This window comes from Lagenorhynchus albirostris, chromosome 21 (genome assembly GCF_949774975.1).
Source record: "Lagenorhynchus albirostris chromosome 21, mLagAlb1.1, whole genome shotgun sequence".
NCBI lineage: Eukaryota > Metazoa > Chordata > Mammalia > Artiodactyla > Delphinidae > Lagenorhynchus > Lagenorhynchus albirostris.
The window spans coordinates 23,436,166-23,458,055 of NC_083115.1; the positions used below are offsets into that span (position 1 = coordinate 23,436,166).

The following is a 21,890-nucleotide window of genomic DNA, read 5'->3' on the forward strand; positions in this document are numbered from 1 at the left end:
TCTGGTTAACACGTAATGCAGATGCACGCAGCACGTTATGGAGGGAGGAGGTCCAAACACAGAAAATTTTATGTTTAATTTTTTTCTTGTCCCGCCTTAAAATATAAATTTATTTCATCAGCTTTAACAAGTATTACTGAAGTTTTTTCTTTAACACTAACATTCTTTCGGATAGCTGTGGGAATACAGATAAGGAAAATGGGAAAATATTTAGAAATTAACAACAAATTATGTGATGCCATCCACGCTTGGCCCCATGAAGTCCCCGATACTGAGCCCAGGGCTGCGTCTCTGGTGAACCGGGAGCAGAAATGGAAATCATGGTCGCTCTGGTTTCCATCGCCAGCACAGACAATTCCAGCCCTTGCTAAACTGAATAACCCATTCCAAGCGCAGGAACCACAGACGTTGTTCGGGATCCCACCACGGCCCACTTGGACCCAGCGAGGTCCCCGCCCGAGGCCGAGTCGCGCCCCGAGCACTCGCAGGACACGAGTCTCCAGGCGCGAAAGGGGATTTCGACCTAAACCGTTTTCAACGTGTTAACAGGGAAACATCCCAGCATTTACCACGAAAGGGCTCACAGCTCTAAGCTCGTACCTAGAGTTGTCCGAAACACTTAACTTGAAGCCCCGAGGAAGCAACCCGGCTCCCCGGACACCAGCCGAATCAAACGCACCCAAACGCTGAGGCTGGAGGTGTGTCCGGCCGGGGTAGGGGCTGACCCGGAAACGGCCGGGAGCTGGGCGGGAAGGCTCAGGCCTCGCCCACGCCCACGCTGCTCCGCCCCGCCTCTCCCCGACTAAGGCCCCGCCCTGATTGCGTAATTTCCTGCCGACGCGGAAGCGGATTTCGGGAGCGAAGGTTCCTTCGGGTGAGTGAGCCCCTCGGCTCTGAGAGTCAGAGCCGCGCTCCACAGCCCCCTCCCGACCGCATCCTTCACACGCAGGTTCTGGGGGTCCCCGTTCTCGCCTCTCCAGCCCGCGTCGCCCTGAGAGTCGGGATGCCGGGCGCTCGGCTGCCGGGTCCGAGTCCGCGTCCGTTTCCGGTCAAAATCGCTCCGAGGGCGTCCCCGTCAGGCCTTTCTGCCTTCGGTCTCTTCACCTTCTCCCGGCCCGACCCGCGCCGTGTCAGGTCCCCACTCGCGACGTGGACTCTCGCCCTTCGCGCCCCGCATCGCCCCTCTCGGCCCCTCGGGGCAGCCCGGGACGCCGCGCCCTCCCGCGGCCCTGGGACTCCACCGACCCCAGTATTCTCCTGAGACCACCTGCCCATCCTGGGCCTCCTGCGGCCCGGCCGTGCCAATCGCTGCGCTTCGCGGTCAACGCCTCAGAAAGGCCCTAGAGCCCCGGGCTGGGGGCAGGGGATCAGTCCTGTGAAGTGACACCCCGTGCCCTTCTGTCCCAAATCCTATCCGCTGGCGATACCGACCAACGTGTGTCCACATTCCCGATGTCTCACGGGAAAGTGTGCTCTTCTGGGCAGAGCATCTTTGTTCCACCCCTGTGGAAGTCGAGTGGGCGGGGGAGGATGAGACAGAACAAGGAGACCACTTTTTAATTTATTGGTCTGTGAGCTAGTTTCCAACTAAGTATATGCTCTTTTCAAATTCCCTTTGTTTTTTTGTTTGTTTTGCAAATATTGAATGATAGGCTGGATGGTTCTAGAACTTTGTTCTCACAGACCTCATTTGTTCATGATGAATACATTATTCAGAGCTATTTCCACAGCTGAACTTTTGTGTTTTCCAATGCCGATAATTAAGTGTTCTTAATGTTATATTTTTTGATATATTCATGGAAATGTATATTTTGATATTTATTATGGAAAAGAGAAATTAAATGATTTTAATCAGTATGATTAAAAACATGACAGAGAACTTGCTCTTGCTCGGGAGAATTAAATATGATCTGGAATCTTTAGGGGCAGGGGTGGGAATGGTAAGCCTTGCCGCTATCCAGTCCAGACCACCCCATGCCTGTGAGGCCAGTAATGGTTACTCTCTCCTGTTCACATCTCTTCCTGCCCCCAAACACACACACATAGTACAAAGGCAGCTGGTAGGGAAAGACCAAGAGTTTTTAAACTAAGCACAGAGCAAAGTTATTTCTCCAATGAGGAGATGACACTTGGCCCTGGGAACGGAGCTGGAGGAGAAAGGGCAATGCAGTTTGGATGTTAAGGAATGGAAGAGAGCCTGGGAAGCTCAGGAATAGGAGAAAAGGAGACCTCTGCCCATCCTTACTTGGGGATCCTGTGCTCAGCAGGTACTAGAAGACACTGTGAGGATGGTGACTTGAAAGGTAGGGTCACACCAACTCACATTCCCATATCTGCCATGTGATGTGTGGGCTTTACAGGGTAGAAGGGTGTATGGAGCAAAGGGCAGAGAAACTTAGCTGTTGGTCTCCATGTAGGAGTTTATCGTCCCTGCTCCCTGATAGTTCATTAGACAGCAGAGGACTATTTTTTCCAAATGTTGAATTTCTCCCTACATATGTGGTTGTGGCCAGGAAGGGGATAAGTTATTTGAAGACCTGAATGGCACATTCTCAACACTCAGGAGTGACATCTTGCCTGAGAGAGACACTCGGAGGAGGAAGAAGATGAGGAGTCAGGAATAAATCTTTATCTGGAAAAGGTCATATTATCTGTTGATTGTTCTGTCCTCTCCTTCCTGAAATGCTGTTTTTAGGATGTGCTAAAATTTGACTCTCAGATATCCTGCCTAACACATTTCCTCACTCACTGATGGCCTCTCCTATCTCCAGACCAATTCTATCTCACTGTCAACCAGTGACATGGAACTTGTGAAGTGGCTCCATTTGGGGGATCGTTATGAGAAATGCTGCATGCCCAGACATTAATTAGAGACAAGGACTGGGCACCATAGTGTCAGTAAGATTTGCCAGTAGGGATTGCATAGTGACCAGATCTGGATGTACTATAGACCAAGATTAAAGAAACTGCACACATTAGTACTGAATTAATGTCAGGAATACCTAAAAAATCATGGAGAAGAGGAAATTTGTTCTACCTGATTTTGTAATATATCTGAAGCTTAACAAAGTGAATCTGTGTATTTGGCCTCAAAATATTAATGATTTGCAATAGAAGGGAGAGATTAGAAACGTAGCCATGACAAATTAAGGTGGCATTTCATCCACATAATGTAGTATATTTTATTCCGTAATTGTTTAAAAATAGAATCAGCCCAAATGTTTAACAGTAAGAGGATTTTAACACTGTTCACATCACATCCGTCCCAGGGAGACTTTGGTGTTCATGGATTTGTAAAGAATTGACTTTTCTACAGATATTTGAGGGTTCCTCCTCTTTGGGTATTTGGGGTTTCATTGCTGGCCAAGAGATGGTACGTTTCATTTTGTAATAGATTCTGGCACGATTCCCTGTACACACATAATACACAACAAGAAATCCTCATCCATCATCAACTCCTGAGGTTAACCAGGAGTTAACCAGGATTCATTTTAAATGTATTTATTTATTTTTTTTTAATTATTTTTGGCTGCGTTGGGTCTTCATTGCTGTGTGCGGGCTTTCTCTAGTTGCGGCGAGCGGGGGCTACTCTTTGTTGCACTGCGCGGGCTTCTCATTGCGGTGGCTTCTCTCTTTGCGGAGCACAGGCTCTGGGAGCACGGGCTTCAGTAGTTGTGGCTTATGGGCTCTAGACGCAGGCTCAGTAGTTGTAGTGCACGGGATTAGTTGCTCCGCGGCATGTGGGATCTTCCCGGACCAGGGCTCAAACCCGTGTCCCCTGCATTGGCAGGCGGATTCTTAACCACTGTGCCACCAGGGAAGCTCCTCATTTTACATATATATATATATATATATATATACATTTTTTTAATATACATATATATGGTTATAGATTTGGATAAAATGACAACTCTGTTTTTAATTTCCATTTTACTAATTACTTAAGAGACTGAATGATTGTTGCTTTTTATAGACATGTATATGTAAAATGAATTTTTCTACTTATTTTCTGCTTATATTTTATAGTTTATAGTTTAATTATACACACACACATATGTGCACGCTCTGGTCTGATAACATTGATGAAGTGAAACCAAAATCCTTCCTTCATGTCCTTTGCTTTTTTTTCTTTCCTTTGCAAGGTGTCACCTATTTCATAGTATAAAATATTATGTTCATTTAGTCATAATATATTGTTTGTTTCAACTATTTAATTTAAATTATTTTAAAGTTTCACATAATATAGGTTCAGATGTAATTTGACCTGTCTCTATTTTTTTTTCCCTTTTCACAATTATTTTGGCTGTATCCTCATCCCTAATCAAAATTGAGACAAAATTGACTTTGAGGATAATTCTCATTTTTTATGTGAAATATCACATATGACTTTGGGGGTGGTGTATACTTGATTTACAATGTTGTGTTTCAGATGTACAGCAAAGTGGTTTAGTTATACATATACATATATACATTCTTTTTTAGATTCTGCATATGACTTTTCAATTTGAGTTGCACCAAATTTCTGCAGTTATTTAGACTTTTTTTGTCACCATGTCCTCTAGTCTAAGAATTTGGTTTGGCAGGCTTTATTCATGTCATATTTATGTCTTCAAAAATTTTAAAATTTCTTTACATGGGTTTGCAAATTTATTTCAAGTGAGAGTCATAATATTTTGCTGTTGTACATAGAGACTGGCTTTTGTGTGTTTACTTAGTTTTTAAATTATTGTTACTAAACAGGAAATATTGATTTCAGTATATTAAGATTGGATTTGTTCTCTTTAAAAAATATTAGGTATGATAGTTAAAATGGATTCCCCAATTCCTTTTTTTGTTTAAAATCATATCTTCTGAGAATCAATACAGTTTCAGCTCTTTGATGCTATTTTTGAATTTCCTCTCCTTTCCTCTCTTTTCTTGGCTCTGATTCAAGCACCCAGTGCACTGATTTCTAGGATACTTCCTACTTCTATTTCCTTCTGATAATAAGTTTAGTTCTCTGGTAACCTGTCTTTAGGTTTATATAGAAACACCATATTGTAACTTAATATTTATGTTTATTAAATAGTAAATGCATTAAGTGGAGGCAATAATCATGTCATTGTTTTGCTTTACTGTATGCCCAGCCCGTAGCACTAAGTCTGACTTGTAATTGGTGCCCAACAGTATCTGAGAAACAACAAAAAATTGTTTTGTTTATGTTTCCTTTTCTTTTTCTCTCATATCCTTCCACCTCCCCCACCATAATTTCACTACCCACACCCTGTGCCAGACAAACATCATCCAGTTCTTAAAACTCATTAAACCTTTCTGAATTACTTAACTCCATTCTTCAACAAAAGGCTCATTTACAAACACAAGTCTTCCTGTCACTTTCGTGCTTTCAGTTCTCCAGTGAATTCCCATTAGCTTTAGAAGAAGGACCAATCCAATTACAGTGGCCTTTGGGCCCTGAAATCTACTTGCCTGACACCCTCTCCAGGTCTTCCTGTCACTCACCTGCCTTCCAATGTGTTCTCATTTCCTGGGGTACAGCACATTCTATGATGTGTCCATGATTTTATACTTGTTCCTAAATCAGAAAGAAAAAACAAACTTCTGAACCTATTTCCATTTCTGCAAAACTGCCTCAAACTTTTGCCCAACTGAATTTTTAAGGTGTCATAAATAATGTGTGCATTTCTAGAGAGCTTCCCCACCTCCACAAATGAAACACTTTAGTATATGTTCACAGAGTATCCTTGTCATTATTTCTTTTTTTCCCCTTATTTCTTTAATCTGTTCTAAGCTAGTATGTTAACTCCATAAGGACAAGTGATCTCTCTGCTTTATTCATCAGTATGATTTCACTCCCTGCTATGGTCTTGGCTCTGAGTTGACATGAAACATTCATTTGTGGCAAAGGGAGATCATCACTTACCTCAAATATGTTGCAGTAAATGGGCTGAAAAGACATAGACCATTTCAGAAATACATGAAAATCAAATAGTTGATAAAAAGTAATACATACTAAATCTTTTTTTTTACTGTCAGAAGAGTATAATTTTAAAAAAGAAAATTACAAAGAATTTCTTATGGGATCAAGTATTTCTTATGCCTATATCTAAAATGAAAATATATTGCTTGATTTTCCTTCAGAAGTAATATCCTTCTATAAAGTAATGTCTTAAGATTTTTAAGTGTTTAATTTCCTTTTTAATATCAGTTTTTTAAAATATGCTACTTAGATGAGAATTCCCTGGTGGTCTAGTGGTTAGAATTCAGGCTCTCACGGGGAACTGAGATCCTGCAAGTCCCACAGCACAGCCCCACCCCCCAAAACAAATCCTATTTAGAGACAGAAAGTAGAATGGTGGTTTCCAGGCATTGGGAGGAGGGGGGAATAGGGAGTAGTTGTTTAATGGGTACAGAGTTTCCGTTTTACAAGATGAAGAGAGTGTTGGAGATGGATGGCAGTGATGGTTGCACAATATTATGAATGTATTTAACACCACTGAACTATACACTTAAAAATGACTAAGATGGTAAACGTTATGTGTATTTTACCACAATAAAAATAATTAAATTCTGTTTACAATAAAATCAGTCCTGAAACTGATCATTTATTCTGGAAATCCTTAATATTATGAGGATTGTAGGGTTTTGCAGTTTTTAGGACATGAGCTAGATCTGACTTGAAGAGACCTAACACTGGATGAGCTTTTTCTCACTTGGTAGTAAAAACGAAAGATATTTTCCTTCGGTAGATATTTATTCAGCACAAACACTTACACTTCTGTAGAGTCACACTTATGTCCACAGCCTGAGAAAATGATGGTAGATTACAAATCCTCCTACAAATAAAAATAAAGAGCAGGAAGGGGTCTCTTGGCTGCAGATTCTTAGTACTGCCCAGAACAACCAAAATCCATAAAACCCTGAAGTCTCTGAGAAAAGGCATGAAGTTTGCTTTTGAGACTTTTAGAAGAAGCAGAATTAAAGGATATAATTTGTTGTTCTTAATTTCATCTGCAGGGTTTATCTAAAGAGGCATTTCTTGATACATTTATCTTGATTGGGACCCAAGTTAATCAGATTTGGATTACAACACTGATGAGGTTGCCAACTGCATTAAAAGAGAGTTCACCATCAAAATGATGCATTTTCTAGAAAGAGAAAGAAGCTCTGAACTCTGGAATGTTGTGTCAGCATCCTCGATAAATATTTGGTTTCACTGGATTTTCCATCTGTTTGGGTTCTGGTGAGTACTGGAGATCATTTTCACTAGGAGAGATAGTCCTCCTTTATTTTGTAAATGATTTTTTGTGAAGAGAAGTGTTCATTTTGTTAAGAATTCAGTGACAGGATCTCTGAGGAATTGACATTCAAACAGATTGAAGGAAATAAATATGGGGTAGGAAATTGTGTTTGTGGATCTGAGTAGAAATGAAGGATAATAGTGAACAGTGTAGAAGTAGTAGCAATGCTAAATTGTATTTGTGATGTTCTGAGAAAGCATATAAAATGTCAACCCAGGCTTCCCCAGTGGCGCAGGGCTTCCCTGGTGGCGCAGTGGTTGAGAGTCCGCCTGCCGATGCAGGGGACACAGGTTCGTGCCTCAGTCTGGGAAGATTCCACATGCCGTGGAGCGGCTGGGCCTGTGAGCCATGGCCGCTGAGCCTATGCGTCCGGAGCCTGTGCTCCACAACAGGAGAGGCCACAACAGTAAGAGGCCCACGTACCGCAAAAAAAAAAAAAAAAAAAGTCAACCCTTGGATGTCTGGTGGAGACATTGAAAAGTTTAGAGACTAGATAAAGAGTAATTTTTGGGGAAAGTGGGAGATAATGTCCTGAGATCTATTTCCTTTCTAGTGTATGTTAGTTTCAAAAAAAAAAAGCAAACTCAGAAATGGAATTCAGATATGAGTTTTGTCACTTTCAATTTAGAAAAAGTAATGGAAGAAATTGAAGCAATTGAATAAATATGTGGGCATACCTGGGCGGTGTACATAAGTAGAGAAGGATGAAGGAGTAGGATGGAGTCTTGAGGTCTTTCAACAATATTGTTTGAGAAGTTCTTGGCAAGTGATAAGGAGTTAGAATGACAAGATTCCTTTGAAGACTGTAGACTGAGATGTTAGAGAAGCCTAGGAAAAAGTATATTCCCAAAAAGAGGTCATGTTATACTTTTTATTAAGCTCTAGGTAAAAGCCTGAGGCACATACGTTGGATTTATTTATGCAGATATTATCGGTACGATAAGTCAAGTGGTGACTGGGATGTGAGGATTCGGCAACTGCATCTTCGTCTTTTAGTTTGATTGTAAAGGCAAGAAGGGAAAAGTAGGGATGGATTGAGGCACCAGAGGGCTGGAACGGAGCTGGAGAAACTGCTAGTGCACAGAGTAAGAATGATTCAACCTAAGAAGTTCCACAGTGGTTACTAGAGGTGGGGACACATGTGACATGAATCAGGGATCCCTATGGTTCGGAATTCGGAGGGGATTGGACAGTTCTGAACACCAGGGTTTAATTAGCATACAAAACTCAATGGTTTTTCACATTCTGCCCTCTAAATTGAAGGTATTTATATCTTCTTTACTAGCAACAGTAGTCATAGCCTTCTTGCGTTTGATCCTAGTAGAGGAGAGCTCTAGCCCTATTTCTCTTAGAGCACATTGCATGTTTCTTGTGGTTGTCCAGGGGGCTACTTCCAGGTGAAGCACTGGGGCTTCATGATAAGTGAATATGGAGGTTGTGAACAGCTAGAGTCTAATGACTTTTTTCTTCTTCCTCAGCCTTGCCTCGTGTTGCTTGGACTGTGTGTAAGTGAAAACCCAGAAGTCAGCTGGCAGCTGAGCTAGTTACGATGGAATCACAGGTAAGTAGGAAATTACTCTTTCTACTGAAATTGCATCTCTATTTTCAGTATATGGACATATTTCTCCTACAGGCACACATGTTCTAAGCACACTCAAGAGATTTTTCAAGCATCTGAGCTTCAGTTAAGTTTCCCCAGAATTCTGGAATGGTCATGTTGGATCAAGGACTCATCAAGTGGTAACTCCTTCCCAACATCACACTAAGATATTCCAGTCTCTACTAATGCTATGTATTCATAGAAGAGATGAGAGAGGTTTTCTTTTTCTCATCAAGACCATGCCTAGTTGGCAAAAAAAACCAAAAATTAGTCATTAACCACTTTATTAACTGTAATGAACTTAGGATTGAAGTGAATACTGGTGATGAAGATGAGTGAGGAGGAAAACATTACAAACCAATAGAGAGTCAGATGTTTCCACAGGTGAGGTCAGTCAATCCAGTGTTACAGGTGCTGGGGGGAGTCTCAGAGCCTCTGGCTTGAGCTGCTGAATCAGTTATCCTTTATAATGAACACCTAGGTTTTGTAGAGATAAAAGCCTACACCTGCTGTTCCCAAGACCTGTATGAATTCTAGTCAGTTGTGCAGGATCCTGGATGTTGCTTCAGTATTCTCTGCCATTTCATGAATAATAAACCTAAAAGTTATATTTAAGAAATATTTGCTAGATAGTTAGTACTTTACACATTAGCTCATTAGATCTTTCAGAACTCATGAAAATTATTAAACCATTTCACTGATGAAGAAACTGAGACCATAAAGGGGAATAATCTAACCATAGCCATGCTTTTTTTTTTTTTAATATATTTTTGGCTGTGTTGGATCTTCATTGCTGCACATGGGCTTTCTCTAGTTGCAGCGAGCAGGGGCCACTCTTCATTGCGGTACGCAGCCTTCTCATTGCAGTGGCTACTCTTGTTGTAGAGCATGGGTTCTAGGTGCACAGGCTTCAGTAGTTGTGGCATGCAGGCTCAGTAGTTGTGGCACACGGGCTCTAGAGCACAGGCTCAGTAGTTGTGGCGCACGGGCTAGGTTGCTCCGCAGCATGTGGGATCTTCCCAGACCAGGAATCAAACCTGTGTCCCCTGCATTGGCAAGCAGATTCTTAACTACTGCGCCACCAGGGAAATCCCACCATAGTTGTGCTTTAAAAGTGGCATATCGTAGATACTTCATCCCTTGTGAGAAGCCTTTAAAAGATTTACTTGAAATTGGTTGAGAAGACTGTTTTCGATATAAGGTTTCAAGTGGAAATGTTATAATCATGATCTGGAAGCCATAATCACAAACTTATTGGGAAATCTCCAGGGTATATTACACCACACATCATGTGTTATCTCTTTATAATGAAGTTTTATGTATCTAGAGTGTGTATGTATCTGTAGGTATATCCGAAAGTCAGATGTTCATGTCAACACTGAGAATGATGTGATTGGACCCCAAAATACCGTTTGAGATTTCTGTACACTCGACCCCCACCTCCTTAGTGCTTGACACCTGTACCATCCTCTCCTGGCAGAGATGGCCCTATCTGAAACAATGTCCACAATATTTTAGGAATCAGTGACCTTCAAGGATGTAGCTGTAGACTTCACCCAGGAAGAGTGGGCCCTACTGGACACATCCCAGAGGAAACTATTCAGAGATGTGATGCTAGAGAACATCAGTCATCTGGTCTCAGTTGGTGAGTCTCTTACTCTTTATTATGTATGTATGCATTCATTCAACAAGTATGCAGAAAAACTTTCCCATTTCTTACTCTAAACTCTGTCTTGATCCTTTCATAACTCGCACAACTACCTTATCACAGTTTTCTTTACTTCTTACTTACATTTAGTTTGTCAGTCCCACTACAGTATAATCTTCCTAACATAATTTTGTGTCTTTCTTGCTACTCAATCTCTGATGCTCAAACAGTGGTGGGAATTATTTTTGTATGGGTGAGTAAATGTGTTGATTTTTTAAAATGTATTTCACAGCAAGGACTGGTTTGATCAGATCACAGTGTTAAAAATAACAGATATATTGTTTTCCACACAGAACTTAGATTTTTGTGGTGTATTTATTGGAAGTTGTATTTATTGGATTGTTTTTGGAGGCTGTATTTTTTGAATTCTTTTTGGATATAATATTAAAACACCGTAGAATGAAAATATTGCAGATTCCACAATCTGTCCTTGAACTTGGGCATGGGCATTAGCTGTGATAGGTTCTTAATGTCCTTGGGAACAAGTTCAAGAGCTATCATTTTGCTGGTCAAAGAGTATACATGTTGTTTTCAACGTACTCTTCTCTGTGCTGACCCTCAGAGGTTATTGTATTCTTCCTCATTAGTCTGCCCTGTACTGATGCACTGTTAATGAGCACAGAACTCAAAATCCACATCTTTCTCCTACAAACAGGCAATCAGCTCTACAAATCAGATGTGATTTCCCATTTGGAGCAAGGAGAGCAACTTTCAAGAGAAGAGTTAGGTTTTCTGCAAGGCCAGAGTCCAGGTGAGATCCAAGAAGCTGTGCTTCAATAGGAGGAGGAGCCTGGTCAGTGAGTGAATAGGCCCTAAGAAATATCACATGAAGATATCTAAGTTTAGTGATATTTTTAAAATTTAGACAATATCATAGAAAAATTTTTCAGATGATGTCATACCTTGCAGGTATCAATTTTCTATTCACGTGTTTTTCTGCCTTTGCCTTTGGCTTTAGGCAAGGTGAAATTTATATACTCACTGGAGCTAATAAACATTCACAGAAAGTCCCTTTTCATGGTCCTGTTTTATGAATAGGATCTTCTCTTTTCCTCCTCAGCTTGCCATCTTCTTTTTTTTTCTTCCTCTTAAGTGTTTGTTTGTTTATTTATTGGCTGCCCTGGGTCTTCGTTGTGGCACATGAGCTCTTCATTATGGTGTGTGGGCTTCTCTAGTTGTGGCACGTGGGCTCAGTAGTTGTGGCTCCCAGGCTCTCTAGTTGTGGTGTGGGCTCTAGAGTGCGTGGGCTCAGTAGTTGCAGCACACAGGATTAGTTGCCCTGTGGCATGTGAGATCTTAGTTCCCCAACCAGGGATCAAACCTGCATCCCCTGCGTTGGAAGGCAGATTCTTAACCACTGGACCACGAGGAAAGTCCCCACCATCTTCATTTTATTTTTCTCATATTTCAGTCCTGAGAATGACAATTGTTATAGTCCTATAATGTGTTTCTTGTCTTTAGAATATTCCTTAATTTGATGTGCTTTCGTTTTTTTCTTTTCAGACTATTCCTTAATTTGACATTCTTTGCCATCTACGTGTCAGTATTTGAAACATACACAAATGGGCATTGGGTCTCTTCACCATTTTAATTCCTAATACCACTATAGAGATTTATTTTTTTCCAGTCATTTCAGGTAGAGAAGATGATCTGAGAAAACAGGAAATGATATCCATGCAACATATCTACAAGAAAGACACATCTGTAATCAGTGCAATGGTAAGCTTCACGGGTGTAAACGTGTTCTTCCAAATGAAGACCTAGGAATTGAATAAGTTGGGAATTTGGCACACTTACCTGATTTAATTAAAGTTGCGATCATGGGCTCCCACAGGAGAAAATTTTAGTTAGTTTGGTTTTAGGGAAGAAACATTAACCTGTAGTCAAAACCATAACTTGAGGTCTTATATAAACAGACAATTATATAATCATGGCTTATATTCCTAATCACTGAAACATAATAATGTCTTTAACATCTGTATAAACAGATGTCTCTGCAGTTGGGTTACTACAAAAGATAAAATCTATGCTTGCAAGAGAGTAATATCCCATGTTTATGTAAATAACATAGGGACAATTTTAACTGGAGTCTGTCACTGAATGATTACTCTAGAATTTATATGTAGAGGAATGAATGAAGGAATGAATAAATGTGGGCAAACCTGTAACAGTCTCTCATTTCCTTTCAAAAAGCAGAGATCTCACAGTCAAGAGGATCTTTTGGAATGCAATGATTTCAGAGAAAAATTTACTGAAATCTTAACATTGACTCAGTATGTGATACCTCAAGTGGGAAAGAAACCCTTTTTCAGCCAAGATTTTGGAAAAGCCATCAGTTACTTGTCATCCTTTAATATACATAAGCAAATTCATGCTAGAAGTAAATCATATGAATGTCATCAACGTACGAATGCCTTTATTCAAAGTTCTGCCCTTAGGCAGCACGATAATACTCAAACTGGAGAGAAAACATTTGAATGTCATGTATGTAGGAAAGCCTTCAGTAAAAGTTCTAACCTTAGACGACATGAGATGATTCATACTGGAGTGAAACCACATGGATGTCATCTGTGTGGGAAATCCTTTACTCATTGTTCTGACCTTAGAAAACATGAAAGAATTCACACTGGAGAGAAATTATATGGCTGTCATCTGTGTGGGAAAGCCTTCAGTAAAAGTTATAATCTTAGGCGACATGAGATGATTCACACTAGAGAGAAACCAAATGAATGTCATCTGTGTGGGAAAGCCTTCACTCATTGCTCTGACCTTAGAAAACATGAGAGAACTCACTTTGGAGAGAAACCATATGGATGCCATCTATGTGGGAAGACATTCAGTAAAACTTCTTACCTTAGACAACATGAGAGAACTCACAATGGAGAGAAACCATATGAATGTCATCTATGTGGGAAGGCCTTCACTCATTGTTCTCACCTTAGAAAACATGAGAGAACTCACACTGGAGAGAAACCATATGAATGTCATCTATGTGGAAAAGCCTTCACTGAGTCTTCTGTCCTTAGACGACATGAGAGAACTCACACTGGAGAGAAACCATATGAATGTCATCTGTGTTGGAAAGCCTTCACTGATTCCTCTGTCCTTAAGCGACATGAGAGAACTCACACTGGAGAAAAACCATATGAATGTCACCTATGTGGGAAAGCCTTCAATCACTCTTCTGTCCTTAGACGACATGAAAGAACTCACACTGGTGAGAAGCCATATGAATGCAATATATGTGGTAAAGCCTTCAATAGAAGTTATAACTTTAGATTGCATAAGAGAATTCACACTGGAGAGAAACCGCATAAATGTTATCTATGTGGGAAAGCCTTCAGTAAATATTTTAACCTTAGACAACACGAGAGAACTCATGCTGTAAAGGTAGTAAATGTGGAAGATTCACCACCCATAGCTTCAAAGTATAAACACTATTGTGGACTCGCACAGTGAAGAAATACTATGTTTATATTCAGTGTATAAGAGCCTTTATTCGTCCTTATTACTCCACTCAAAGTTAATACAAAGTGGAGAGAATCCATATGTATGTTACTTATGTAACAAAGCATTTAGCAGTGGACTCAGGTGGGAGAACTGAAACTGCAAATGGAATGAATTTGGGAGAATCTTCATCCTTAGCTGTAACTGTTAAACTAAATGGATAAATCACATGTCAGAGAAATTCTATGTCTGTAATCAGTGTGGAAATGCCTTGAGTTATAAATTATCCTCTAAATAAATAAGTAAACTGCACAAGAGAGAAATTCTAGACCTGTAATCACTGTGCACTCTCGTTTAACTTAGCACCACCCTTAGCATTCATGAGAAGATTCAGTGTCGGGTAACTGCTAAGAAAAGAAGTAAGTGGAAATAAATTAGTACATGAAGAAGATTGAAGACATTTGGAATATCCCATTTCTGGAATGCCTAATATGTTTACACTTATTGACGTAATGACAAAGTAGTGCTCCTCCTAGTGATTCATAAAACACCCAGAAAGCTGGGAGAGCAGAAAGAAGCCAAGATAATCTGATCTTGCCCATATTCCCCTGTCACAACAACCATGAATCCACAAATCACCAACTGGGAATGATACCCATGAGTCCCAGCCCCTCCCATATACAAATACAGAAGGCTAAGAGAGAAAAAGTTGGAGCTTCTCTGCTGCCAGGGTAACAGAAGGGCTGGTTCTTGGTACTCATTTGAACATGACTAATATCCGTGTTTCACAGGTGGCAAAACTGAGAACACAGATGCTTATAATTCATTTATCCCATGTTTTTCTGGGGGATACATATGGACTCAAAGTGAAGGGATGGGAAAACATATTCCACATAAATGGAAATCATAAAAGCAGAGCTAGCTACACTTTTATCAGACAGAATGGACTAATTCAAAAACTGAGTTCATGAAGAGAATGTAACATTTGTAAATATGTTATACAATATAATACCAAGACTAAGTGCACAAAATATTTTATAACGATGGAATAGAGGAGGTCTTCCAAAATAAAAGGAGACAACATGAAGGAAAGATTTATATTTTATCATATAAAAATTATAACTAAAATGGATCAAAGTGCAGGCATGTGTACATGTATAAGTCTGTGTGTGCACAATAAAACTACAGAATATAAAAAAGTATGTAAAATTACATGAAAAATTGGCCAAGTAAGAAATTTAACTTACATGTACATGTCTATGAAATAAAATGCATTGATAAATTTTATTCAGTAACCAGTGATGTGGAAAGAGACAAACAATACTCATTTTTCCACATACATAAAAAAATAATGTAGTATCAAGTCCTATTTAAAGCTGAGTGAAAAGCCCACATTCTGGTTGTGGGTGAGGATATTGCAGCTTTAGGTAGGGGGTAGCTTGCCAAAATCTGTCAAAATATGCATGCACAATAACTTGAACCAGCAACCAAACTCCAACTTGCCCAAATCAGGGAACACTCTGACATCTGCAGATAAGTCATTATGCTCAGAAACAGCCACAAAAAAATTCTTTACAAATCAAGGAACATCAAGGTCTCCTTAGGATAGATGTAGTGTGAGCTATTTTAGACATTTAGGTTGATTGAATTTTTAAAAAGCAGGGAATAAAACCCACCCCATCATGTGGATAAAATGCAGTCTTAATTTTCACTGTTACCAGTTTCTGAATTCTCCATTTTATTCTAAACAATATTTTGTGGCCAAATTCACACTGATTCACGTTGTTAAGGGTGGGATGTGTTATAAATTTAGGTAGATCAAGTTTTCCATTATCAATCTTGTTTTCCAGCTATTCCTGCAGATTAATAAAAAGTTTGCAGTTCCTTTAATACCTTATCCATAGAGAATTGACAGTGCATCCAGATGTGACCCCTGCTGTGCTATCTCATTTAAACTATAGTGCTCATTCCCCATTCAGGTCACATCTGAGTGTGAAGTCCTTCCTATGATTATTCCCCAAATGGAGCCAGTTCACAAGTCATGGTAAGAATCTATCCTGAGATGGAAGAGGGCTCAGGGAAGGCCATGAGTGACTGTGAGCAAATGTGTTGGTAAGATACATGAGAGAGATTAGCAGGTCCTGGAGGAAAAAAAAAAAAAAAGTGTTTTAGGAAGAGAAGGTAACAATCAACAGAGAGGATGATTCCTAAGAAGCATTCCTGACTCCTCATTTCAAACGAGCTTTCTAAGGCAAGATCTAAGTCACTCCTGGGTGTTTGAAAATATGCCTTTCAGCATACCCCCTTCCTGTGACACAACCATACAGATAAGGAGGAATTCACTTGTGGATATGACACGTCGTCTGCTGTCCGCTAAAACACTGGGAATTCAGGGTCAGTAAACTCTGTGGAGCCTGCAGTTTGGTTTTCCCATCCTTCAGAAAGTCCTCCTATCCTGATGAAACCCACATATTTCTTGGCAGCAGTGGGTGTGTGGGAGGACTGACCTACCCTTGAAGTTGGAGACATCGAAGACACTTCTAGTACCTGATCACCATAGGATTTTCAGGAAAGGATGGGCAAAGATTTTCATTTATCCTAATTCTAAGCTTCCCAGTGTCCCACTCATCCCTAGCTCCTTCATCCCCTATAGCATTCTTTTCATTCTCCAAGCTCAGTTCACATAGCCACGTGTCCCTTCCAAATGGGAGAGGTATTTATGTTCTATGCTTAGTTTTAAAAGTCTTGGTCCTCCCCTACCCAACTGACCAGGAACTCTGTGCATGTGTTGGACAGGCAAGCAAGTCAGTGGGAGAAGCCAGTAGAATGTAGAAACCACTAGTCTCAGAGGAATAATGTAGCCTGAACGGAATAGGGCAAGGTTTACTTTATCACTCCTACATCTAATGATTATAGACCATATTTCATACTCTCAAACAAGAGTAACTTCTTTTCTATGGTTTTAATCATAATTATCTCAAGTATTTAACATCTCTTTTCTAGAACATTACATTAAACTATCAGAAAATATACAATTAAGAACAAACTACCATCACTGGAAATCAAGAAGGAAAGCCAGCTATGTAAACACCTCTATGCAGTGTATTCATCCTGAACAGATGGGCGTTGTTGGAACAAAATTCAGGTACAATTCAGTCAGTCTTGGAACATTTACAAAGAAAGGATAAAGGGCGCTTACAGACTTAGTGGGAAACTTTAGTTTACAGACCACTAAGTTAAAAGATCGCATAAGGGAATTGATGAAAATTATTATTAGACAAATTGGTTAAACAAGATTTTGACTGTTAATACAAAAAAAGGTTTGTCGATATGCTTACCAAGTGCATATTGAAATAGAATAATATTTAGTAAGCTCAAAAGAATATTTTCAGCATACAATAAAGAGTGGAAAATGATTGACATAATCTGAAAGTGACACAATAAATTTAAGAGAAATAATTTTTAAAACACTGTAATGAATTTGAGATCTATCATTCTTTTACTCTCTTCCTATTCTGTCTTACTCCATCTCTCTGCTGATACCCTTTTTGTCTGTTTTCATTTAACACACTGCTTCTTGCCCAGGTCACCGTCTGACTCTTCTCATATCTAGAAAGTCCATCGGACCAACCTGTTCCTCCATCTTCTATGTTACCCTCTCATTTTCTCCCTCCCTGACTCACTGTCTCCCTGGTTCTCCATTTGTCTCTCTTCCCCCTTCCCCCTCCCCTGCCCTTCACCTCCACATTCACAAGGATGGAATAAAGATGCCACCTGTGCAGGAAGAGTTCACATCAGGAATGTAAACATACCCTGGCAGGCACCGCCAGTGAGATGGGATCTGGGACAGAGGACACGGGTGTCACAGGACAGGGCCAGTCACCTTTCCTAGCCAGGGCTCAGGAGTGCCAACTAAAAATCGGCACATGTCATCTGCCTCTATAAGGACTAAGTCACAGACCTCTACAGCTGCTGACCTTCAACACCCCCTGAAAGGAGATCAGGATGGAGATGAGGAAGAAGGCACTCTGTTCTGGGGAAAACTGGCAGAACAGGTCTTCAGATAGCTGTTCCGCTCCTCGTGATGAGCAGCGAGCCGCTGCCAGAAGGTGTGCTTGACTGCACATACCGCCTTCACTGCAATCCTTTATAACACTGACCTTCCCCTACTTCTCTGGAGCGGTTTCTCAGAGCTATCTGAAGTGCTGTCTCCTGGGCTATTGTCCTAATTTTGCCCCAAATAACACAGCTCACAACTCTCACCTTGTGCATTTTTTTTCAGTCGACAGGGGCTACCCAGAGGCAGTGACCGCGAAAGGGAGACCTGTGGAGGTACAGGGCCCAGCTCCATGAAGACAAGGAGGATGAGGTTAGTCCTCTCCCAAGGACTGAGGTCTGCAGAATCCCAGGGCCAGGGAGGGCGTGGCATCCTGGGGCTGCGTTGAGGGCCAGGATGGGTGATGGGAGGCGAAGGGTGAGAGTCCACGTCCTGAGTGGGGACCTGGCACAGCACGAGGCAGGAGACGGTAAAGAGACCAAATGCGGAAAGGTTGGCAGGGACCTTTGAGTGCTTTTAAGCAGGAAAGGAAATGACCCAAACTCTGCTGCCTGGCCTCCGGGCGTTTCAGGATGAGGCATTCTCCCTGAGGGTAGGACAAGGGGGTGCAGTGCCTGTGACAACTGCAGGGACCCACAGACCCAGGGGTTAGACACTTCAGACACGCCTCTTGTCATAGGAGTCAAGCAGTATACTTCTGCCTCTACAAATTGTCCATTCCCCCAACCCGCCTGCCATGTCAAAGCTCCTGTGTTCATGTTTACATGCAGTGGGTGTCTGAGTGATGACAGTGTCTCCCCACCACATCTCTGAGACTCTATTTCCTTATGTGGGAATTAAGTCCAATGAAAGCTGAAGGGTAAAAGGAAGTGACAGTGCTTTGAAGTATAATTTAATTGGTTTTCTTTACTGTTACTAGAATTAAATTTTTTTTCCAGGTATTCCTTTGCAAAGCCCCCTCATTAAAGAACTACTCCTTTGTAGGGAGAGATTCAGCCATACCTAACACATCTTGGTGAGAGTCAGTCGGATGGCCTGAAAAAGATATGGCCTCTCTAAAACATAATTCAGTGCACATAAGGGAACCTATTTCCACATTCCTGGGGTGGCGGGGGAACTTTCCTCCTCAAGGTACCCCTGGTCCTAGTACATGTGACCATCAAGTGACCTAAGGGTACTCACATGTTAGGGACCCTCAGCTTGAGATGTTTGCTGTGAGTTAAAGTACAGAACCCTGGTGAAATGAAGCAGTTCATATGTTTGGTTTAGACAGATACAATAAGGGAGATTCCAATTCCCCTTCATGGGGACATGAGCACATTAGGGGAGTTAGTGAATAGGGTGTTTCCCAGTGTTGAAAATGTTTGCAAGGCTTTTGTCCTACTGAGATTCTGCTGAGATCATCAGGATGCTTATGCAGCAACTCTTGTCTCATTTTTTTCATGATGAATTGTATGTTTATTTTAATATTCTAACGATGCCATGTTGGAAGTGAAGAAAACACAGCCATCCAGGAGTGGAAAGTGGGGAATGAAGAACATAAACACAATGAGTGTTGGCTGATAACCTTCACATCCAGCCTCAGATACACACTTTAGAGGTCCCAGAGCTCCCATCACAGGGAATCCCAAGTCATTTCCAAAGACAGACCTTCATGAACAGGGCAACACAGAAATACCCACATACCCCATATTGCTGTGGTTCTCCACCACCACATCTGTCCAGGGGTCTCTGAGAAAGGATCAGAATGTCTAGTTCTTTGTGAGGGAAGTTCACAGTCAATATTTGAAGTTGGCTCCTTCATACTCAATCAGGAGCCCTTTCCTTCTACTATTCATAGAGGAAGAATGAGTTTTCCAGATGAAGGAAAGAATGGTGGATGGCTTTTGAGTCATCTTAAGTGTCATAATTCCAAAAAGCATGTACTGGGTTCTGAGTCTTTCCTGTTGTGGATGTTAGGCCACTGTTTCTCATAAGATGCCTTCCTGTCAGAATGAGTACTGAGGACTAAGGGCAGCTGGGGGTGTGGGGATCAACAGGCCCTGAGAGCCGAGTCTTTAGTAACCTCACCTTTACTCAAGGTCCCTGCAGCGCCCACTCCTGTGCACAGGGTACCAACTTGCCTCCACAGAACCAGACACTACCCCAGAGACAGGCTCCCCACAGCACCTGTCTGACTGCGGTTCCTGCTCAACAGGCTGCACACGTGGGGAGGATCTCCAATTAGCACTCTCCCCTCACAGGTTCAGTATCTGCAGCAGCAACCTGGTTCTTTCCCTGACTCTAGACTCTAGACCCCTGGACCAGTGACAAGGTCTCAGAACACAGCAGAATTTGTAGCACAGTATCATTCTTCCACCAACTCTGAAATTTCCCCTAGATGTCCTTGCTTGCCTTCCACCCCCCATTTCCACTTCTTCCTTCCTTGCATGCAATGAATATTACTAACTGCCAGAATGTTGAGGATTAAATTACATAATGTATTGAGGTCCCCAGCACAGTGCCTTGTACACATTGGAGCCTAACAAACCTGAGAGCAGACAGGAGATGCTCAGTAAAGCTTGTTTTAGTGAATTGATGCATGTTGTTTCTCAAATACTGTCTTGCTCAGACACTGCTGATTTCTCTATTCTTCTCTCAATTTGATAAGGTCAACAAATAATATAATTTGGGGGAGGGGGAGGTAATGGGTGATATTGCTGGAACCAAATCTATTTGTGCTTAGAAATGATGTTGTGACCCAGCATTTCCATTTTTAAGTTAAAAATAAAATTTTGGGGGCTTCCCTGGTGGCGCAGTGGTTAAGAATCCGCCTGCCAATGCAGGGGACACGGGTTCGAGCCCAGGTCCGGGAAGATCCCACATGCCGCGGAGCAACCAAGCCCATGTGCCAGAACTACTGAGCCTGCGCTCCAGAGCCCGCGAGCCGCAACCGCTGAGCCTGCGCGCCACAGCTACTTAAGCCCGCGCACCTAGAGCCCGTGCTCCGCGACAAGAGAAGCCACCGCAATGAGAAGCCGGCACCGCAACAAAGAGTAGCCCCCGCGCGCCACAACTAGAGAAAGCCCTCATGCAGCAACGAAGACCCAACGCAGCCAAAAATAAATAAATAAATTTATAAAATAAAATAAAATTTCATCAGTCCCTCCCAAACTTCCTGAATCATAATTTCCTAATGTTGAACCCCTGATCGCCAAGAGATTTGCATGTATATTACAGCTTAAAAAGCAATATTTACTTAAATCATTCTCAACACTGCTTTCCCATTGGGAAACCTTAGGTAATTGTAAGAAATACCATCACTCCAGAAATTATTTCAGTTGTTCTGAGGATGAGCCTCGCACCAATACTATTTTAACAAAACCTTCATGACCCCTTTATTTGCAGATCAAAGAACATTTATTAACCCTCAGGTGATTCAAATATCAGGTTGCTATCTATATTAGATCTTAAAATTCTTTGACTCTTGTGGTCATCAGAGGATTCGAGAAAGGAGAAGTTTTTCTGTGCTTCTCTAGACTTTCAATTGCCAGAAATTAAGACCCACAACACTCTGTTTCTGTTGTTGTTGTTGTTTCAAAATTCATGACACAGTGACGAGGCAGGAGTACCACTATCGCCACTGCTGGAAATGAAGATGCAAAAAGGTTGTCTTAGGCTGCTCTGAGCCCCTGACTCTAAGCTAAATCCCCAAGGATGTCCCGGAAAAGGTGGTGCTAGAATGGAAAGCAGGAAGACAGCAACACACCAGCAGGAACAAACGTAAAATTTTCTCAACAC

At 41.4% G+C, this 21,890-nt stretch overlaps 1 protein-coding gene across 3 annotated transcripts; it reads left to right on the forward strand.

Annotated features, from left to right (window-relative positions):
* The first annotated feature begins 838 nt into the window (after positions 1-838).
* On the forward strand, positions 839-14,399 carry ZNF596 (zinc finger protein 596). 3 transcript variants are annotated; one of them, XM_060136435.1, is made up of 7 exons: positions 839-874; positions 7,015-7,240; positions 8,777-8,859; positions 10,417-10,543; positions 11,262-11,357; positions 12,234-12,325; positions 12,803-14,399. In XM_060136435.1, exons 3-7 carry the CDS (start codon positions 8,848-8,850, stop codon positions 14,063-14,065), a joined length of 1,590 nt encoding a protein of 529 aa, XP_059992418.1. In that variant the 5' UTR covers positions 839-874; positions 7,015-7,240; positions 8,777-8,847; the 3' UTR covers positions 14,066-14,399. The 3 variants fall into 3 exon arrangements, with proteins under 3 accessions (XP_059992418.1, XP_059992416.1, XP_059992415.1); XM_060136432.1 differs by lacking the exon at positions 839-874 and adding an exon at positions 2,530-2,641 and having other exon boundaries at positions 12,800-14,398; XM_060136433.1 differs by lacking the exon at positions 7,015-7,240 and having other exon boundaries at positions 12,800-14,399.
* The last annotated feature ends 7,491 nt before the right edge of the window (positions 14,400-21,890 follow it).

Bases quoted from the DNA above. Each gene is read 5' to 3' on its own strand.
- ZNF596 (XM_060136433.1), top strand. The intron at 10,544-11,261 runs GTGAGTCTCTTA...TCCTACAAACAG, and splicing joins CAGTCATCTGGTCTCAGTTG to GCAATCAGCTCTACAAATCA. The intron at 11,358-12,233 runs GTGAGATCCAAG...ATTTTTTTCCAG, and splicing joins TCTGCAAGGCCAGAGTCCAG to TCATTTCAGGTAGAGAAGAT.